Below are 15,811 nucleotides of genomic sequence, written 5' to 3' on the forward strand. Positions count from 1 at the left end.
TCTATCAGACGCCTGCAATTTCCGTATTTCTGGTTTTTCGATCTTATTAGTATGTATTTACGAATGTGAAGAGTTGCTCTTTTGCGAAATTGACGTAGAAATTTGCTGGTATTGCTGTAACGGTCGTACTAGGAAACGGAAATGCGGACATACATAACAAGAAAATGTAAGTTGCAAAATTTTACAAAATTGCTACTTCGGCTTTGCACTGAAAAACGTCTCCCAAAAACTGGCCCAATATCGGCTAATTTTTCTATTATAATTGTTTTGGATGCTGAGCAGAAATGCTACAATGCGGACTCCAATTGGACTGAAATGACTACTTTTTATTGAAATGACTATTTTTTATTGTTCTTTCGTTATTCTCATAGTAAATTCACAGTATTTTCATGCTGAATTTTTTTTCTGAGATTTTTTTTCCAGGCTGAAATGTTGTTCTGATCAGTAATTCCACAGTCTGATTTTGTCATGTAGTTCAGAACAAATTCAGAGAAACTAGGTTGTCCTGATTTTTTACTCTGATCAGCTTAATTTTTGACATGATCATGATACTTGGCAGTCCAAAATTCAGAACAAAAGTTATCATGATTCAGCGCTGAAAAAATAATTTAGTGTAGTCCGGGCGTTTCCTGACTGGTTATGACCCTATTGTTACCAGATAACCGTTCCATTTTTTCAACTAAAATATAGATGTTGTAAAAATTATTTCTCGATGCACTTGTTTTCAACTGACTATAGTGATCAAACGAGAACGTTAGACTGCATGAATAATCAGTTTGTACACGAGGCTTCTGGGTAACTCTAAGTGACTTTATAAAATTATGTGCAACCACTCATAACAGTGCATATGATCTAAACATTTTTTTAGCGTTGGTTCAATCGTTTGCCCCATTTATCAGGTTAGCCTTTCTAACATTTACCAGATGAGTATATTAATCAGCACCAGTTTTTACTTTTGCTCAAACAATTTTGCTTAGTCTAAGCGCCACGGAGCTGCCACCAAAGAAATTCTAACGAACAATCCAAATGTTCCAGCATAACATTTCAATTTCAAAATGTAAGTTTACACTCAAATCGAATTGCACATTTTATTGTAAATCAAAATGGGTTTCAAAGTACCAAAATAGAGAAAAAAAACGTAGTTAAAAATTAGTTAAGGTTGTTAAAAAGGTAAAATCACGGACATTGAAAACCGCAATCAATCGTAGTTTTTCAGAACAATTGAGCCAATTGTTGAACAAACAACAAGCATTCAGAAATTAAGGAACAGTAAACTTAACATGCATTGCTACCAATGTTTTCATAAGCTTCCATTTATCTTATGTACAAAAATTTACTTTGAGGTACAATTTAAAAATAAAATATTTTGAAAATTGATTTTGAACCAAGTAATAAAACTCGAAATTAATTAAAATTGAAAAAATGTACAAAAATGCTCAAAATCCAGTTTCATTAGGTTTATAAATATTACGTCTAGAGAGAATCGAACACCAAGAAATGTCAAGAATCATTTCTGGAAAATAAGTTTCTGAAAAATGATTTTGGAATTTAAATATGCAAATATTTCGTTTAAAAGTGAGAGGCTATTTTTGTAAGAAAATATTTGGAACTGAAATTGATCCGATAGCTGTCGATATCTACAGTCACGGAGACAAAAACTGAAATTCACAGGGGAGTTTCCTTGTTTGGGTGATTGATGCAATTGCGGGGCAATTTTTGCACAAACCACATTACGTGACCAATATCGGATTTCTCGAGTAAATTTACTCATTTTTCATTTTTTCATTTTTCATTTTTTCTCGTCCCATCTTTTAAGATTACAAACTTATTCCGCCGTTGAAGTATATATTAGCTAAAATATTGTCAATTAGGTCGAAATGAAAGAAAACCTGTTTGGTTATTAATTTCAGAAATATCCGGCTCAATATTAATTGTGGATTAAGAAGACAATTTGTAATTTTGTAATCGACAATTAGACCTTTAAATTTGTTCTCAAATAATTACTCATGAACTTCGGGTAATAAAGTTTTAGGCTAATTACATGCGCAAAACGATGGAATCGGGTTCAGTTTGTCCGTGAGTACACAATGCAAAATGTAAGCCTTCTTTTAAGATATAAGTAACTTGTTTACAAGTTTTGAGTAACTATATTCCATCGTGGAAAATGGTTATGCAAAATGTGAAATTCAGACGAAATTTATCAATCGTTTATGAAAAACGCAAAATTTATTGAAATTTACCTTTTCGGACGTTGGTCAAGTTATGCAAATGAACAAGTTGGTGTTCTCAGCTGTGTGCTAGATTAGAGAGAAGAGTGGAGAGAGTTCAACTGACGCAAGGTCGGAATGTCTTGTGTCTTCTTGTGACATTTAAGTACGAAATACTGTCATATATATGTTAGCGATGATGCCGGAGAGGTTTAACCGGAAAGGAAAAAAGGGTAACCAACAGCTTCATTCTGATTGGTCAAAATATCAGTAGTTCGTCCAACCAATAAAAATGGTTTGAGGTATTAACTCAAACTCAACCGGCCCAAACTAGGTTAGACAGAATTAAAAATCGGAGGGATTCATTCCTACCAATAACGAGGCTGAGAGCGTATCCCCATGGCGCTTGTGCCCAGATCAGTCCTAATTGTGGGTTGTAGAAGGCCTCTGCTGTCCCATTGATGTATCCGCCACCAACCCATGTTGCTGCACAGCAAACAGATCAACATTTTCGAAACATCATCATATTTGTATTCAACCAATTAAATCCAAATTCTCACCCGGCTGGTTTCTTGCAAGACTCTTGCAAGATTATACATAATGATACCAGTGTCTTATAAGATTGCTACATGATAACCGTAAAAATAACGTAATAATAATACATAAATAAATAAATAAAATAAATAACTAAATAAATAAATAAATAAATAAATGAATAAATAAATAAATAAATAAATAAATAAATAAATAAATAAATAAATAAATAAATAAATAAATAAATAAATAAAAAAAATAAAAAATAAATAAATTATTTTAAAAAACGTAGGTTTGATTGGAATTCGATGGGTTTATTTGAGAGAATTCAGGATAGGGCAGCAACTTGCGACACCATAGGAATCGCACAACAGTCGTCCACCTAATACGAGGATAGCCGGAAAAACAAGAAGCTATCACAGAGATTTAAAGAAAGTTCATTAAATCAAAGTTTATATAGTCACAATTTGTTTTTGAAAATCAACAATCAACATTTGAAAATTTAGAGCGATTGAAATCGATTTTTTAAATCAGAGAACGCCTGTTGTATTATTTTTAACATTCTTTCAAAAAATTTATAAAAACAACAACATTTTTATCAGCAAATATTGTTCAAAAACCATATGCACTTTTGAAGCTCGGGTTCCTCTGAAAATATATAAAAAACTTCTGTGAACTGCCAGTTATCCTGCTAGATAAACTACTTTTACGCCATAACCAATTATAAAGACAAACGCCAAATATGAGCAGCTGCAAAACTAATTTAACAAGTCACTTTTACAAGATGATAACATACATACATACATGATATATACATCTAGCATTTAAGTTAGAATGGATATTAAATTATCTTAAATTTTATTGCATGTGCATGTTTTTGAACATTACGCGTATGCTTCAAAGGGAAGTAGGATATAATTTAGTAGGATATAATATTACTTATTTAGGCGAAACTAATTTTTGTAGCCATTAGGCAAAAATTTTGAACAAAGGTTTTGCGGAAATTAGGCGAATACCAATTAAAAAATTTTATAAAAGGAGGTATTGCAATATCCGCTGAGTGATGTAATGTAACAAAATAACTACACGAATTGATTTCGTAGAAAGACAGCTCGGAAGATTATCAAAAAATGAACAAAATTTTTGAATTTGGATCTTTGTCTTGATGTTGTTTAACCCCAACTCCGCCATTTTTTTTAATCGGTAGTTCTAAATTATTTACATTAAAACCATTGATAAGTATTTAAAACTTTTGCCATTTTTTCTCTGTTACTTTTTTAAAAACCAAAATCATTGGTCGCTATGACACTGAATACAGTAAAAGAGATGCAATACAATGAAAACAATTATATATTTCGCATGTATTTTTAGCAACTCTTTTGCATGTAGAGAGAACTGTTACGGACACTTAACAACGTTATAACATCGATTGGATTTCAAAGTACCTCGTTTAGTGTTTTAATTGCTATTTGCCTAATTCCACAAAACTGTAGTTCAGGATTTTTTCTAAATGGCTTCAAAACTTTGGTTCGATTAATCCCATCCCCTGCCTCGAAGCCTATTTGATAATTAACAAGCATATTTGATAACCAACGAGCCTGCAAAAAAATTTTATTCTTCATTTTTGTATTTTTGGTATTCTAAAGAGAAAGAAACTAAGTTCAATGGCTGAAGAAATTTGTGTGCTGTTTAATTGTTAGCGGCAAGAACTCAATCCCCTTTTTCTACATCCCAAATTTTGTGGAGTTACTCCATTTTCATTATTTTTAAATCCAAATATATCCAAAATGTAGCTCTTACTGCGTTGATGATCAAAAGAATTCAAACAATATTCAGTAGTTATCAAACAGAGGGTCAGCTTGCAAGGTTCTTACGCGCAATATTATGCATTATCATACCAGACTATTGTTCTACAGCGAAATGTTTATATCACTATACCAGAGACCAGAGTCTTATGAGATTCATGCAAGATTTTGACTGATATCTGTGCATCTTACGATATCACTGTTGCAAGATTTTTACAGATGTCCCTCCATTTTTTTAAGAAAAAAGAGACGTCGAAAGAATTGCTAATGGCTCTAATGTTTAGGATACTAACTGTTAAGGCATCAAATTTTGACATTATAAGTGCGGAGATTAAATTTTTAATCTTTTAAGACTCTTGCAAGATTCTCAAAAGATATCTGCTATTTTTTCCAAAAAAACGTAACTTAATGTCAAGGCACTAAGTTGCGCAGCCTATAGGCGTAGATAAAATTTTCCAAATTGCCAGAATCTTGCAACGCTTGCAAGAATCTTGCAAGTCTTCTTTTGCAGAGCTCTTGCAAGACAAACATTTCAGGCTAGAATCTTACAAGATCATGCAGCATAACCGACCGAGGTCTACAAAGACTGCCAGAATAAAAATTGTATGTAATGTCAACTACTGGCTGCTACACTGAACATATTTTGCTAATGGTTTCAAGAAGTCTGTCGAATTATCCAAAAATGATCTTAAGTTAAAAAAAACCTATCACTTGCTTGCTTTTATATTGTCATGCAGGACCGAAAGACAAAAATCTGACAAAATTGAGAGCAGATAAAATTGTATCACAATTGTAACCCACATGCCAAAACCAGTATGCTTACCTGTCATAGTGAAAGTGCCAACAAGCCATCCGATATTCCTTCCAGCCAGTATATAGTTCTCATGGTCCGTGAGATCCAGGGGCGCACTTGCTATCGCTCCTCCCCCTCCACTCGTAGGGGATGGAGCCGCGTTGTTCGTCACTCCATCTATATAATAAAAGATATGAGATTGAACCCAGTGAAAGACATTTAATTTACCACTATATTTGGTATGATATTTATGATAATAAAACCTATAAAATCTTCGGAGCTTTTTTATAAAAATAATAATCTTGATCAATCATGATAGATCTTACTCTTTGAAAGTCAGTTATTTTGTGCATATCTTGGACGTTTTTTGTCAATGGCCTCTTAAATATTTCATCACAATATTACATTTTGTCATTGTGCTGATTGAAAAAGGCAAAAGAATTCATTGCAACTTGCACGTTTAGTCTTTATCATTGACAAATTGTTATATAAGCACCTCGCCTATAGAAACAACAATTATCATTTATAATTCTCGTTAATCAAAACCGACTACTCAGCATCATTCAAAAATATCATTATTAATAGTTTAGCTGATAAAACTCATGAGGAGCTCAATTTGTTGACCAACTTTCAAGCAAACTTTTAAAAATCTCGTTTGATTCTACAAACAGTCGTGCAAGATAAATAATTTTGCTTAAAAACTGCTCAGGCTCAAGAATCCTAAATTATTAACAGAAAATTAGAGATACTGACCATGCTCGTCACAATTTTCGTCAGTGAAAATTATTGGTAAGCTATCTAGATATCAAATTCGCTATCGAAGCTATACAAACTCAAAGGTCACAAATTTTTTTGAAAATCTTAAACACGATCATTTCAAGTGAGAGTAATAGTTGAGACAAGATTTCAATGGGCATCAGAGGCTAAACATCATTTTGGAAAGATTATTCTCAAAACCCACTATTTCAGAACCCACTATGAGGTGAGTGACCCAAGCCAGCTCAGATCAGACTGACTTGCGTCGCGCACATGGGAACCAGATCATCCAGACCTAAACCGACTCTGACCGGGCCAAATAGAAGTGATCAGTCCAACTAGTAGACTTTTTTCAGAACTCGCTTGGGTCGGACACCACATCTTGATAAGGAGAATAACATTTTGAGGCCTGAATAATTTTTTGAGGCCTGATGGTTTGAACCATGATGGACTTAATGCAATTTCCGCAAATATAAGCACAAATCGATAATTTCTTGTCTAGGTTGTTAGGAATTCGAAATTTTAAAAAAGATAATATCTTTTATACCCATTTAGTAATAGTTTTGCCGATACCTGCGATTGGAGTACTTCTTTTTTGAATAGTTTATTTTGATATATACATTTTGTAATATTTGTCGCATTGGAGCTCACGGTCATTCAATCAGCATTTTAAAATCAAACACAGCTTCAAATTCAATCATCAAATTGGTGCTTATTTTCAATATTGTGCTGTTTTAAGACATTTTTCCCCACTACGCTTCCTGATCTCTGAGTAAGTTAAAATCAGAGCTAGAAAATAAGCATTGAGCTAGAAACATTACTATCCAATGTTTGCCTTTCTTTTTCTCAGAACATCTCAGTCAACTTAAGGGTTATCTTAAAGTCATTTACAATTACTTTACAAATTTACAACATTAATTTACAATGTATTTGGGGTTACAATGAAAAAGTCAAAAAGAACTGACAAAATTATGTCTCCTGTGGAACGGTTGTACCATATTAAGATCATATTCAGTTGTTTAAGTATAGTTGCACTTCAAGTTTGCCCTTGGCTGACTAAAAGTCATAATTCACATATGTTAAATTTGCCGCCGACTAATAAGTCATCTTTTCAGTTTGTTCACATCACCCACTTCTTATCATATTTCATTCTCATAAATTTCATCACTTAATTCAGTTGCTCTTAATCTACTCTGTTTTCCACTAAGAAAAATCCCATTGGATTCGAGGAGGTTTCCACGTCAGATAAAATACAGCTACATTCGTAGCTCAATTGTTAAGCAAAACTAAAAGTGGTAATCCCACAAATTAGTAACAGCTTGGATTCGCACCTCGAATCCCACTCTACGTGGATTCGTGGCTCAAATACGTATCTCTACGGTCAGGGATATCACATGGCGCAGTCAGCAACCAAAGAACGTGCACTCCTTGGAATTGAACCCTTTTGGGAGAAACCAACACTAGAACCACCCTTGAGATGGGACCGCTGGCAGATCATGTTGAAGTTGTCTATCATGGCAAAAGAGGGTATTTCAATCGATACTCTACTCGAAGATTCCCAGACAAAGTCATCCTACCTCCTGAGCCTATATAAGAGGACAATGTTGAAAACAGCACATCTCAGGGCGAACGAAATCGAAAAATCCGAAACAAGCAATTGCAGAATTCGTGGCCAAATCGTTGTCAGAAAATTGAACTCATAGGTATATTGTGCGGTGAAAACCCTGGAAGTATTGTGATAACAAAGCAGTCTCCCTAACGTATCTCAGCCATGGGGATGGAGGGTAGACGAATATTTGGTTCCCAAGAAGCGGATATCCAGATTGATCGGGTAACAACAAAGGATCTTTGGGAAAGTCTAGATAGGGTGTTTACTAAACAACGAAACATCACTTTCGATCGGTATACTTTTCTCACCAGGAAACAACTGAAGGGAGAACCTGTGGAGAAGTTCTACGGTTGTCTTCAGGAACTATCCTTGAATTGCGATTTAGGAAGCCACGAGGAATCAATCATTCGTGATGTCTTCATAGCAAACATGCAAGATGGCGAAATCCAAAGAGAATTGCTAAAGGAGACAAGAACAACGAAGAAGACACTAGAAGTTGCCATGAACATTGAAATGGGAATACAAAATCAACTGAAAATATCTGGGACCGCAGCTCAGACTACCACAAACGAAATTACCAGTACGACAGTGAATAATGTACAAGAATCATGGAATAGATCACGCCCATCGACTAACCAATTCGTCAAGCCTTCAATTTGTCCGAACTGTGGCTATGGATGGTCAGCTTCGCATAGACAAAATTGCCCTGCCCGTGGAAGGAATTGTAAAAATTGTGGTATTGTTAACCACTTTGCAAAAGTCTGTCGCAAACCTAAAATCCCCTATAAACCAAAACCCAGAGTAAATAATGTAGATGATTCTGTTTCTGAGGCGGCCACAGTGGGTACCTCTACAACAGCGGCCGAACAAGTCAATAATATAGACAGACTACTCAAGCAGCAGAGCATATACGACGCAAACTATGATTCGGATTATGACGACTATAATGATAATTGTGTGGCGACGATTTCAGTTAAAAGCAACACTCGAGAAGTGAAACCGGTGAATTTGGACATTTGTGCCGGGAATACGACAACAAAAGCATTGGTGGATTCAGGAAGCGTGTGCACAATTATTAATAAAAGTCTCGCAAACGCGGTGGTGTCAGCATGCAAAGAAGGCTATTGGGTACAGTCACCAGAGATACATGACCTGAAATTTTCTCTAATGAAAAAATCAAAATTTTTGGTGTGACTAATACATCAATCAAATTGAATGACTGAATAGCCACGGGCGTTGATGTAACAGTAGTGGAAGATGGTCATCGACCAATCATTGGACGGGATCTCTTCTCAAAGCTAGGCTTTTCTCTCACCCAGTTTAAACAAGTGGCAAATAGTGATCAAAACCAATGTTTAATCAAGAAACAGATTGCATTTGATTTTCCAGGTCTCATCACCAGAATCGGTAAATCTTTGAAACATTCAGTTAAATCCACATTTCACAAACAGTTTACACCTACACATCAAAAAAGACGACGAATCCCAATTAATTTACAACCACTAGTTAGTTCAGAACTTAAAAAACTACTTGACGAAAAACATATCATAAAATTAAACAGTTGTTCAGATAAAAATTTCATTTCTCCAATAGTTATCTCAGTAAGAGAGATAAAACAGTTAAACTGGCTTTAGACTCCAAAATGTTGAATAAATCTATTCGTAAAAATAAATACCAAATGCCCAATATTGATAATTTAATTGACACGATTCAGCGAAATTTCAATACAACCGCTTCACAAGAGACAACATATTTTTCGACTTTGGATTTGAAATACGCATACAGTCAACTTAATCTAGACCCGGAAACGGCTCGGCATTGCAAATTTATTATTATTAGTGGTGAGCGAACTGGTACATATCGTTTTATTACCGGTTTCTACCGATTAACTGATATGCCAGCGGCATTCCAAAAAGTAATGGATTATACATTAGTCGGACTTCAAAATACTTATTGCTTTTTGGACGATATAATCGTAGTTAGTCGAGGCTCTAAAGAAGAACACTTTAAATTAGTCTACAGATGTTTAGAAAAATTAGATGAGGATAATTTAAGAATAAATTTACCTAAGTGTCACTTCGCTAAAACCGAAATTGAATGGTTAGGTCATAAATTTACTCAGTCAGGAATCGCACCACTTGAATCAAAAACAGCGGCCATCTTATCCCTACCAGCACCAAACAACTTAAAACAACTACGATCATTCTTAGGCTCTGTTCACTATATAGGAAAATTCATCACTAACCGATCACAATTGTGACACCCACTTCGGCGATTACTTAAAAAGAACACAAAATTTGTTTGGAATGATGAACATGAAACTCACTTTCAATCAATTAAAAATAAAGTCGCAAATGCAACGGAAAGTACACATTATAATCCACACTTGGAAACGCGGATCAAATGCGACGCATCTAGAGCGGGATTAGGAGCAGCATTAGAGCAACGCTCACCTACAGGTTGGCATACAGTTGCATTCGCGTCTCGTTTCCTCAACTCAAACGAGGAACGTTACAGTGTTAACGAATTAGAATTATTAGGAGTTCTGTGGTCCGTTGAATATTTTAAATACTATTTATTTGGCAAATCATTCACAATCATCACAGATCATCGAACACTACTTTCATTTATGAAGGAACACCTGTCCAACAAATCTTATGATAGTCGCTTAACCCGTTGGATAGATCGTCTTTTACCTTTTGATTTTAATATTGAACACATACCAGGCGCAAAAATAGGGCTGGTAGATTATATTTCCCGCCAACCAAACCAGGAAGCAAAAGTTACAAACAAATATGATGAGGAATTTGCGTTACCAAAAATTACCCGAATTCGTGACGCTATTGCAGCAATTTATGTAAATACCACACAGCAAAACTGTCAATCACAGCACTTTTGCAGCGTCAATCACACACATTCCACACGTGCCTCACATCCTCACTCAACAAACTACTCTAGTTTGCTTTCTGCCATTCATCGTAAAACCACTCAGTTGCTTCTCGAGAACTCTGCAAACGCAGCTCAAATCCATTCTAATTCAAATTCAAACACACACTCAAGTCGAATCCAGCCGAAATTTAAAGCTCAAGCAAACTCAACCCATATTCATTCAATCTTTCAATTCAATATGACAAGCTCGAGGTCAAACCCACAAACCCCCCCCCCCCACCCCTACCCACAGCAGGGTCACCTTCCAGTCGACCCCCAACTCCGCCGTGAACTCCACCCAGTCTTCAAATGACGGCCAAAACTCTCCCAATTCGGAACTGTCGAAGGAGGAAGTATTCGAAAACAACTTAACGCAGTTGTTTACTAAGAGATTCCTGGCCGTCCTCACCAGTAAGGACGCGGTCCTTAAAGAGGTGCGAGATTGCATCTTGCAAAACGATCCACAACGGTGTAAAGAGGTGAACCCTTATTTGTTCTCATACTGGAGGGACTTGCACGTACGGTCCGGTTGTGTATGTGTGGACGAACGTGTGGCAATTCCACACTCCATTCAAGACGCCGTACTCGGGAGTCTCCATCTCACGAACCCTGGCAGCTGGGGTATGATAACCCTGGGACAATATGCATTTTGGCCTTATATGAATCGTGAAATTCTAAACAAGGCTGCCCAGTGCAAGCCTTGTACTGATATTGGTAAGAATCTCAAACCCATTGTTCCGCCGACAAAATGGAAACCTTTATTAAATTGTTCAGAACCTAATGAAGAAATACAAATTGATTTTGGCGGCCCTATTACAAATGAAAGAAATCAAGATATCCATTTTCTTGAATGCATTGACCGTTTTTCAAAATATCCTACTGTAGAAGTCCTTGATAAAGCTAACGGACCTAATGTAAATAAATTCTTAGATGAATATATTCAAATACACGGTGTTCCCCGAAATATTAGGTTAGATCAAACTCGTTGATTAATAGATATAAAGTCAAGAATTCCTGTAAACAACATAATATTAACATAATCACCGCTCCTGCTAGTGACCATAGAGCTATTGGATTAGTAGAGCGTTTGATACAAACTATTAAACGATGCTTAAGATGCATGAAATTAGATAGTAGAAATAACGCATTCACAAATAAAGAAGCCATAAAGTCAATAGTATATCAATTGCGTATATGCAAAAAAAGACAACAAATGTAACACCTTTCCAAGCACATTTTGGAAGAAAGGCAAATACACCACTAAGTAATATTAGCACAATACGAAAGTTATCAAATTTGTCATATGAAAACATTCTCCGCCACTATTTAGACGCAGATACAGTTCCGGTGGAGGACTACCTCAATAAACATGGATGGGTGACCGGTGACTGCAGTGACATACTCATCGAAGAGGCGATGCAAAAGGCACAAGTGGATGCAGGACTTCGTTATAATGGTGATACGAACAAATCGGTGTCCAGATTCGTTATGCATCCGAAACTAAATAACACCATTCCACGGTCGGAAAAGTCACTGGAAATCAAACTAGCACGCAAGGTGTCTAAGAGGTCCAAGAGATATCTTCGTGGTCTATGGGAAACATTGGCCCCGGGCAGTATGGTTGTCCGAACTTCTGACACGACCACAATTATTAAGGAACCCGGAGTTCCAGAGGTAAGTGTGAGGAACAGCGATATTGCCAAATTCGGCACTCGCGCTGACACGTAATACAGAGTTATGGCAATACGCTCAAAGACGTCCTCCTCCCTATGAGAAAACCACGAAAGAAAAAATTGCCCAACACATAAAGGACCTTTAAAAGAAGTATCGTGGGGAGATCAATATTCGCCATCGACCTATCCAGTCTGATGCGGCCTCAGGAGTTTCATCAGCCAATAGCAATATTTCGAAGGCCATGACTTCCCGTAAACCGAAGAAGCCACAACCGGGAAGTAATCGCTCGAGCAAGTCGTCAACCAATTTAAATACGTCCAACGCATCCTCTATTGCTGCGTCATCGGTCACCTCGTCCACTGCTTTGCCGTCTACATCGAAAACCAAAAGGAATCGACGAGCTCAAGACTATTTTGGTTTCGAGAATTCTGTCTGTTCCATTAGCGATGACTCTGCTCCTGCTTCCAAAAGACAAAAGACTGCAAATCCGGTTATTGAAACGATACTCCAAGAAGAGGCGTCACAGCCTCCTTCAACTGAAACAGAATTCGAGATACCAGTAGTGAGTCCTCCTGCACCTCCCCCTGTCGGAACCTGGTCTCCGGAGAGTTACGAATACGACGACTATGCAAGGGAGATTAGCATGAGCGTCTTCGACGCAGAAAACCAAATTTAAAACTAAGTAAACTATTGTTCAAAACTTATTCCTTCATTGCATTTCAATTTTAAATTTATTCAATTAGCATTTATTTAATGTAAATCTGGATTTGCAGTACAATTGTGCTGATTTTCTGTTAAAGTTTGCTATTTCTTTGTGAACGTGTTTAGTTTTTAAATTGTTAAAATTCATTTGGTTTCCTCGCATTAAATCATAATCATTTAATCTGTTTGGGATACGCACCACTTTTGTGCAATAATTTATGCTCTGTGCTTACGATTAACCGTAACTGTCAAGGACTTACATGTAATGTAATCTAAACAGCATATGTCCCTCCTTTCCACTGTAAATTTCTGTTGATTGTTGCTGCTCTCATTAATTTACTAATTATACTAACCGGTACATATGTAATTAATATCCTAAATTTTACACTGTTGCAGTCTAAAATTTAATTAGAGTCGAGGATATGTGGTGCGGTTGTACCATATTAAGTTCATTAAGTTCATGTTTATTTTCTCTCAATTACTTATAGTGTGCGTGCCTCTCTCTGATAAAGTCACCAAGAGAATCTGACATTAAAGCAGAACCACGTAGCGGTTCGCGATTAAAGCCAGAATCTTGAAATGACTGTAGCAGGATTTACGTAACCAATCTACCGGGGGAGGGAGAGGAGGGTGAAAAATTCCGAATCTTGCTTAAAATATGTGCTTGCGTCGACTTCCATGTCGCTCTATACAATAGTCCCGTGAGATTGGCATTTTTATCCTTTAAGAACTGATAACATGTTATACAAGAATTTTACAAGCTCGTAAATGAAAAAAAATATCCCAGTGGTAGACTATGCATTATCATTTTTATATGAAGAAATCCATGGAGCAAACCTTTCGCATTTATTACACATATTTGAACAATCAAATTTGAAAATGAATTATGTGAACGAAAATAGATGACACACATTGGCATGAAAATGAGCATTTTGAAAATAATTAACATACTCAGTTCATTCTAACATTTCGCTTGTGTTAAAATTTATGTAGACAAGATATAGTTCACATAGCTTATTGTCAACAATTTTCTGTTGCAGATAAAACGATTAAAACGTCTAAAAGTCTAATCATAAGTACTATACCGGCATCATTGTTTTCCATCGATGGCAAGGACTCTGGCTTGTCTGGCACTGCTGGGTTCCTGTACTTTTTCCCCTTCCATCCTGCGTACATTCCCACAAGGAATATGAGGAAGTAAAACAGCACAAGGGCGAACAAGCCCCCCACATTAAGTCGTGCTTCAGTTGTGGGCTCGTCGGAAGAAGTTTCGGTGGCTCCTAGGCCATCTAGGTCTAAAGTGTAGTCGGCCATGGGAATACTGGAAGGGTTCCACGGGTTGGCCATTAGTCGCTGATAGTTGGGTATAATTAAGAAATTTCAACAAAACTTAGTTCGTATTAATTAATTAATCAAAGCAAACTCAAAGAAAATTATTGCCAAAAAATTAAACTTATGAATCTCAAAAAAGAACATATGAATCTCAAATGAATAAATAGTTGTAATTATAAATAGTTAATTTAAAGGGTAATGATAATCAAACAAGGTTCAACTGATAGTGCATGTTAAATAAGTTTTTGGTGTATCATTTTTTGCTCTAATTTTCCGAATTTTTAGTCTATGAAGGTGAAATTTTTGCTTGCCTCTCCTCAGTTTTTAACAACTAATAAGATCTCTTTAATACGCCTTTCCATATCAAGAAAATCGATGAGATCAAAGAGTTGTCCAAATAAGGAGGATTGTTTAGATTGGCGGGAGAATTAAAATTAAAAGAAATGAATGGAAGAAGAAGTTATATAGTAGGAGCAGTTTATGAGTAAGTAAGTAACTTAACTGTAATAGGTTATTGTAACAGAAGCCTATCCCAAGAGATACAAAGTTAGCCCAGAGGGCGTGAGGCTACGTGAAGAAGATGGGGGGTAAAAGTGGGCTTATTTGGTGCTGGAGAGGGTTAGTTGGTGGGCACTACAAAGGGGGAATCAACTGGGGGTATTAAAGAGGCGCTGATTGCGTAGGAGGGACTTGATATTGGTTGGCTGTTGTAGAGCTGATCGGGTGGCCTGGGGGGTCATTGGGGTTGGTGTGGCAGTGATGAACCCAGTTGTGGAAGTACTAGTGGTTGTTGGGGTTGTTGTAGCAGAGCAGAATCAACCCAGTATAGTGGCTATAGTGTTGAGTTGGTCATAAACACGACATCAAATCTCACACGCTGAAATCAGAGATGGGATTAGAGGGTACAGCTCTTACTAGGGGGGTAGAGGACATAGAGTAGATAGTTCATACTAAGTTTTTTTGCACCTTTTTTGATGTAACCAAATCAGCAGTCCATTTTATTTCACAATATAGTTAGAGTGGTTTATAGCGGGATTCATTATTTGAGTTCAGTGAGCTAAGTTGATATGAATCACCGCTAATTATGGTACCAGATTTTGAGCCTTATCTACAGCAAGTTGTTCGAAACTCTGCTATATTTTTGAATCAAGAACCCACGGTTTTCAACTTTTCTCCAACTTTGATACAAGTTAAACAAAATTTTTGGATTGGTTATTAAAGCTAGTGATGTTTTCTCTCTATTGTACATGATATAACCCAAAATTTTAGGCTTAACACGTATATCACAAATGAACTAATGTTATTTTCGAATATCATTAACAGAAGTACGAACAAACTAACGAGAAACTCAATTATTCAGAAATGAGAAGAAGCATTTTAGTACATAAAACACATTTCACCAGAAGCAGTACATGCCAGAAATTTCCGTTTTGTTAACACTCTTTCTACAGCTCTGCAGACGATAAAATAT

At 36.2% G+C, this 15,811-nt stretch overlaps 1 protein-coding gene across 11 annotated transcripts in view; it reads right to left on the reverse strand.

Moving 5' to 3' along the window:
* Positions 1-15,811, reverse strand: part of LOC142352289 (high affinity choline transporter 1-like) — a 119,714-nt gene that overhangs the window by 39,254 nt on the left and 64,649 nt on the right. For all 11 annotated transcript variants that reach the window (XM_075404792.1, XM_075404798.1, XM_075404791.1 and 8 more), the window contains exons 2-4: positions 14,094-15,217; positions 5,370-5,516; positions 2,580-2,693 (exon numbers count right to left, since the gene is read on the reverse strand). In XM_075404792.1, coding sequence (XP_075260907.1) covers positions 2,580-2,693; positions 5,370-5,516; positions 14,094-14,355 — 523 coding nt within the window. In that variant the 5' untranslated portion in view covers positions 14,356-15,217. The remainder of the gene's footprint in view (positions 1-2,579; positions 2,694-5,369; positions 5,517-14,093; positions 15,218-15,811) is intronic.

This window comes from Convolutriloba macropyga, chromosome 13 (assembly GCF_964194025.1).
Source record: "Convolutriloba macropyga chromosome 13, txConMacr16.3, whole genome shotgun sequence".
Classification (NCBI taxonomy): Eukaryota; Metazoa; Xenacoelomorpha; order Acoela; family Convolutidae; genus Convolutriloba; species Convolutriloba macropyga.